The sequence below is a fragment of the Condylura cristata genome, unplaced genomic scaffold (genome assembly GCF_000260355.1).
Source record: "Condylura cristata isolate star-nosed mole 26May11 unplaced genomic scaffold, ConCri1.0 scaffold00018, whole genome shotgun sequence".
Taxonomy (NCBI): Eukaryota; Metazoa; Chordata; class Mammalia; order Eulipotyphla; family Talpidae; genus Condylura; species Condylura cristata.
The window spans coordinates 10,567,323-10,574,189 of record NW_004567119.1 but is presented as its reverse complement, the minus strand read 5'-3'; the positions used below and the strand labels follow the sequence as shown (position 1 = coordinate 10,574,189).

Genomic DNA, 6,867 nt, shown 5'->3' with positions numbered 1-6,867 from the left:
GGGCGGGTCAGGAGAGGTCTGCCACGCCATGTGGTCACCTCCTGGGCAGGCGGGAATCGAACTCTTGCAGAAGTGGCTTTAGCTTCTCAGGCTGTGCTTTAACTCGCTGCGCCACCAGGGAGGGCCAAGACATCATTGCTTTTTAGTTAGTCTCTGAATCTTATAAAAGATACTACAGAGCATCATCTCAAGGATTTAAAGGTATTAATCTTGCAAATTCTACATTACTGAACAAAATTTAATTGAGAATCGGATTTTTTACTGATAAATTTTGTAAAATGCTCATGTAATATTCTCATCTGCACTTGAACAGTGCTTATCCATTGGACTGTGTAAGTTTTTATATATAATTTATGGATTTTAAATTGTGAGGAATGTTTGGATTTCATGAATTATAAAATGAAAAATTTTAAGTGAAGGTGATTATAGATAATACTGTAGAGAAAGCATTGAACTAAAATGCTTTGGTTTTAATTCTACCTTTGTTGGTGACTAATTGTACTAGAAAGTTTATTAATGAAAATAAAATTCTAAATGATTTTCATTTAAAAAAATTTAATGACTTTAAAATATTCATAAAGAAGAAAATGAAGTATCCAGGAACTTACTACGAACTACCCAAACCATCTTCATTTTGCCATAATGGTTTTTTATATCCACTTCCCTTTGCTTTCAGTTTTTAAAATAATCCCAAACATCATGTCATCTCAAATCATGTCATCTCAATCCATATTATTCATAAATCATGTAAAACAGGATAACTGCAATGTTGTCATTACACCAAATAGTAGTCCCACAATGTTATATTCCCAACCCATATTCATCTTTATTGAAAATGTATTTTCAATTTTCTTTTATGTAAAATTATTACAGATTCAACTTACTTCATTTAATTATTTCTCCTAAGAGATCATTGACACCAAATAGTTCACCCTATTCCTCCCATTTTCATGTATTTATTTGTTGAGTAAATCTGGCTCGTTATTTGTAGACTGTTACTTAATTTGGCACTGTGTGACTATTGTTTTTTGGTGATTAATTCATGGTTTTCTTTTTCCTGTGTATTTTCTGGTAGCTTGCTCTTAGACCTAAAAGTTTAATTAGATGTAATATTTCACATTGCATCATACCTAGAATGATATATTTTATGCTTGTCTCAGTTTTAATGATATTAACAGCATTTTCATTTATTAATTTTTATTGATTATTAATTTCTTTTTGCTTTACCAATGGTTTGCAATACAATATAAATTTTGGGAGTATTGCTTCTGTCCTTTATATGCATATAGCTTCCCTGTGTCCACTACAGAAACTCCAATGCCATTGACTATCTAGTTGACTTCAACTCTTTCTCCATACCTTACTCCTTCTTCTCTTATGGTAACTCATAGTTTTCACAGTGTCTAAGAGTTCTTTTTGTTGTCAACATGTTTTTTAGGTAATTATAACCTTTTCTAAGTGTGCATATTTTATTGCTTTTGTTTTTTAAAGAGGGTTTCCAAGAAGAAAAACAGTTACTTAAGCAAGTAAAGTTTATTCTCTCAAGGTTATCTATCATATGTGAGTTCTTAAGCACTTTTTTTTTTTTTTAAGATTTATTTATTCGTACAGAACCGGGGTACAGGCCAGAGACGCAGAGGGTGAGAGGATTCACCAGAGACAGAGTGGAATGCAGAACAGGCAGATCCATGAAGTACACTGCTGAGGGGAGCAGCGGGTGGGTCAGGAGAGGTCTGCCAGGCCATGTGGGTCACCTCCGGGGCAGATGGGGATCGAACTCATGTGGAAGTGCCTTAAGCTTCTTTGTGCTGTGCTTTAACCCACTGCGCCATCTGGGAGGACCAGTACTTTTTTTTGAAAAAGGATTTATTTATTTATGCATATAGAACTTGGGTACAGGCCAGAGGTGCAGGGGTGGTGAGAGGATTCACCAGGGACAGAGTGGGGAGCAGAACGGCAGATCAACGAAGTACACTGCTGAGGGGAGCAGCAGGTGAGACAGAAGAGGACTGCTGCGCCATGTAGATTACCTCCCTACCCAGGAATCAAACTTGTGCTGAAGCTCTTACAGCTAGCTTCATTGTCTATGTTTTAACCCTTTGCGCTACCAGAGAGGACCCTTGAATTCTTTTTCTAAGCCTAAGATACATTATGGAATATTCATGATCTTAATATTCCTATATCTTGAAGTATGTTGCTGTTTCATCATTACTCATCAGTTATGTCTAATTATCAGCACTAAAATAGTAAGAAAACAAGTATACTAGTGTTGTCCTTGGAATCATGGTGTTATCGAAAAAAAACTATCATTATTTTATCACCTTTGTTTCCTTACCGTACTGCTCAAAGTATTTATTTTAGAAGATTTAAACTTACTTTTAAATGGGAAGGAAACAAACACCAGTAATTGGGGAAAGGAAAAGTATCTTACATATTATGTTGGTCTCTGTCCCTCCAAATGATCACAGTTCATCTCTTCAGTTTATCTCTTACTGTGTTATACATTTTCTCAGACTTAATATCTGAAAGAAGGCGATTTTGACTTCTCTAAAATGGGGTGGGAGTTTGGCTTACCCTGTGGGCATAGTGGGTTGGAACCCTGCTCTGCAAAGCTAAGCCAAACCCTCGTTGCTTCAGTGTGAGTTCCATCCCTGCTCCTGAGTGATCCACATGGTGCAGCAGACCTCCCCTCTCTCTCCCGCTGCTCCCCACAACAGTGCACTTTGTTGATCTGCCTGTTATGCTCCCCAATCTGTCTCTGATGAATCCTCTCACCACCCCTGCACTCCAGTTCTGTATGTACAAATAAATAAATCTTAAAAAAAAAAAAAAAGTGATGGGAGTTGAACAACTTACTTTTAACTTTTTTTAAGTTATTTTTTTATATATTAGAGACAACTTTTTAAAAATTTATTTCCCTAAACATATTATTCTCTAGCTCCATACATTTTGTTTTCAAAGGATTTCATCTTTATATATATATATATATATATATATATATATATCTGAGTAGCTTTTCACTGTGTGTATATGCCACATCTTCCTTACTCAAGTATCTGCCCAGGGATACTTAGGTTGTTTCCAGATCTTAGCTATTTTGTGTAATGCTGTGATGAACATGAAGTGGCATGTGTTGTTTGAGTTAGTGTTTTTGCATTCTTTGGGTAAATGTCCAGAATACAACCATATTAACGTTAATACTATTTGAAAAGCTACAGAATGTCAAGATGAGTCATCAGTAGATATGAAACATGATGAGTAAAAGAGAGAAGGAGAATGAACTACAAACAAGAAGATTAAGAAAAGGCAATAACATAGACTGGGATGATTGCAAGAGCTTTAAATGGGGAGAAAGAAAGAAAGTACTCTCTGTGGGGTGTATTAGGAAAACCAGAAATTTATCTTGTTACATTCCAGATTTTAAACTTGGGTTTGCTTAGAAAAATATAGAATAAAAATTAAATTTTTTTTATTTAGTGATTTAATACTTTTAATTGTTCATATTGCTTTTTAAAGATACTAGTTATAAAATCTGCTTTGAATGAAATACTTTAGATTTTATTGGTAATTAAAAGTAATGAATTCCTCAAATAGGGATTACCTATATACAGATTCCTTCAGAGATATTTTTGATGAACCAAAATGAAACATAAAAGAAAATGTAAATGACTTTATAAGAAATAAAGAATATATAGTAGACAATGGCTTGCACTTCTGTTAAGGTTTAGTTTGAGGTCACAGGTCAAGGTACTAATAAGAGTGTTTGGGATGTCTGCTGCCATGAAACAAAATGGAAACTTGATTGATAGCTAGAAGGTTGAAGGGAGAGAGTGTGGTGGAGAAAGCAAAGGTCAGGGAGCCATTTCCCTTCTCTGCATGTATAACAATCAACTCTCCCCAAAACAAAATGTAGATGATATTGATTAATATGGTATATATTACACACATTTCTATGAGTAGTATGAAATGTCATTATATATGAAGTTGTAATAAATGTTTCAGTATTTTGAAGCTGAACGAATAGTTTATAAATGATGGTAGTTTTGATGCCAATAGTAATTGATGAGTATCTTGTTTAAACTTACAGTAAAATGTGTATGATTTAGTTCTTAGTGTGAAATGTTAAATTTTATTTTAAAAATTTGGACAAAGTATAAAAAAATAAATCCCTCATATTTGCATTTTACTAGGTAATTTTTTTTTTTTTATTTTATTTAGGTCTGGTTTGCATGAAGTCTAGTAGCTCGGTTGTAGAATTGGTTATGCTACTGTGTTCTCAGGTGAGTGCAATGAATAGTAGTTCTCACATGAATTTATTTTGCAAGGAAGTTTTACTTGATTTTTTTTATTATAGTAGGATTTTGTGTATGCAGCTTTAAAATAATTTAATTTGTATTGCAAAATGACTACTTGATTTTTGAAGTGATTTCAAAGCAGATAATTTTAAAATCTGAAAGAACTCATGTTGACAAATAAGAAACAGGTTTTTTAAGTCATATTAAAAAATACCGGACATCAAATGATCTTGATAGAGATGGCTAGATTTCTTTAGAGGGTATATTAAGGTTATAGAAACAGATTTATTTTTATACCTTGTGAAGTGCCACTCTGAATCCCCTGGGAATGATGGGATTACTTCCCTTTTGTGCAGGGGTTATAAAATGAGTGATAAATAATTTTGAATTCTTGTCATTACTAATTATTTTTGACATAGAGTAGATTTGGGAGAAAACATCAACAAAAATATGGCAACTTTCATAATAATAAAGTGCAGCAAACAAATTTCTAAAAGCAAAAAAGTTACTTTCAGAGTTCTGAAATCTTAAATCTCCTAAGTTAAACTTTAATGATTTTTCTTAAAAATATGAAGATTGTGTATCCTGTGATGTTTCTTTTCTGTTTTGTAATTAAACAGCTGAATGCTTTTATTGAGAGTTTTCTTTGTAGTCTTTTAAAAATGATATCTTGCTGGTAGTAAATTCCCCTACTTAAAACTTTAAAATAGCTTTTTTTAATAGGAAGAGTATTGGTTTGGGGTCAAGGGTTCTGACCCATTTCAAAACCTTTGACCTTCATTTACAACTCTTATGGTTTACTTGCCTGAAGAATAAGGATAATGCAGAATTAATGCTTCTTTGCATCGATTTATTCATTTTAGTGCCTATATTGCCAAATTTATTTAGACTGTGTTGATGGACATTTCATGAATACAAATTAAAGAATCATAGAAGGTGTGAAAAATCAATACTGTGTATTGTCTATAAAATGCAATAAGAACAATTACTTTTAGAGATTGCATCTAATGGCTTTTTGTAATGAACTTGTGAGGAGTAGTTACATTTCTAGTGGACCTATTCTTAGATTAGTGAGACTCTTTTTTTTTTAAATAATTTGATCATCTCCTTTACAAAGTTCCATTTTTTAAAACGCTGACTAGATAAAAGATTCCATTACATAATCTGATTTGAAATAATTGAATGTTTATATCTTGGGTGGAAAGTGTCATATGTTTTTATAGTAAAATGAAATTACACTCATTTTGTAGAATCATTGCTTGTAATGTTTCTTCACCATAGTATGAATTTACTTATAATTGTTTCATTAGTGAATTTTGATAATGACATTTCACTTTCCAATTTAGAGGAATTGAATATATTTTTTGATGCATGAAAGCTATTTCAAAAATAGTATAGTATGTAATAAATGTTAGAAATGGAAAAGATAAAGAATGAAGTGTATGCACCTATTTGTCACATATGTCACAGGGCAGCTTAATGCTAATCCAATCAAATGGAATATGAAGCTCACTTAGTAGAGTAAGTTGCAAAAGCCACATATTCTCAAGGTTTTTGTTTAAATAAAATACATTGTTACTTATTTGAAGTCCTTAACATTTTTTATGAGCTCTTCAAAAGTTCCTTGGCATCTCTGTAAGATGTAGCACAGTGTGAAAAATGATGTGAAAAATGAAGCCAGAATTAGCTCCAGATGTATACAGATTGTTCTGGGGTGATAATTACATTTTTCACTTTGAATTTTCCTAATTCAAAGAGGTCAGGTTGGCAATCACAAAAGTGATTTATTTTGTTAAGAAGTGAACTGTCTTTTTCTACATGAAAGCTTAAGAAATATGAAATTGAATTTGAAGTCGACATTTTGCAGATACTGGGTGGGGATGGCTTGAGTTTGATTGATAATTTTTTTAGTCTGAGATAGGGTGGGAAGTGAAAAGCTACCATCTTGCTAAAATTTTAATTAATTTTTTAAGAGGAGATGGAGAGGATTGAGTGGCAAAGATCGAAAGATCAGGTCAAAAACTCTTTTTTTAATCACATAAATAACAGGATATGCTTATGAACTTAACATCTGCAAATTTGATTTAAAACTTTACAAATTAGTTGTTGTTAATTTCTTGACAGTCAGCCATGTCTGATTACTTTTCTTGAATACATTCAAAATGTATTTTCTTTTTGCATTCTTTTTAATGAGGTATTTAAATTAGCTATTTATTACAAAATGGAATGTACATCTTAAATTTAAGTACAGCTTAAATTTAAAATTTATTACAAAATGGAATGTGCAGCTTAAATTTAAGAAAATTTTCACATTTGGTTTGCAGTCATTTAGATAAAACATTTCAAATATATTTTTATAAAGCTCCACCCAGGACTGTAGTTTTCAGTATTTACTCATTCATTAATAGTTTGATTCGACACTAGTTCATATATTTATCTCAGTTATTTTTACATTGTTAAAACCAAATATTTTTTAGAATTAAGAAACTTGTGTTACTCATCGCTAAATTTTTTAGTAAACTTAATATATGCTTATCATTCATTATATTAGGTTTTTTCATATATGGAATCT

General features: G+C 32.0%; 1 protein-coding gene across 2 annotated transcripts in view; it reads left to right on the top strand.

The window, feature by feature from the left end:
- Positions 1-6,867, top strand: part of LRBA (LPS-responsive vesicle trafficking, beach and anchor containing) — a 497,077-nt gene that overhangs the window by 124,530 nt on the left and 365,680 nt on the right. For both annotated transcript variants that reach the window (XM_004685322.2, XM_012726881.1), the window contains exon 33: positions 4,219-4,280. In XM_004685322.2, coding sequence (XP_004685379.1) covers positions 4,219-4,280 — 62 coding nt within the window. The remainder of the gene's footprint in view (positions 1-4,218; positions 4,281-6,867) is intronic.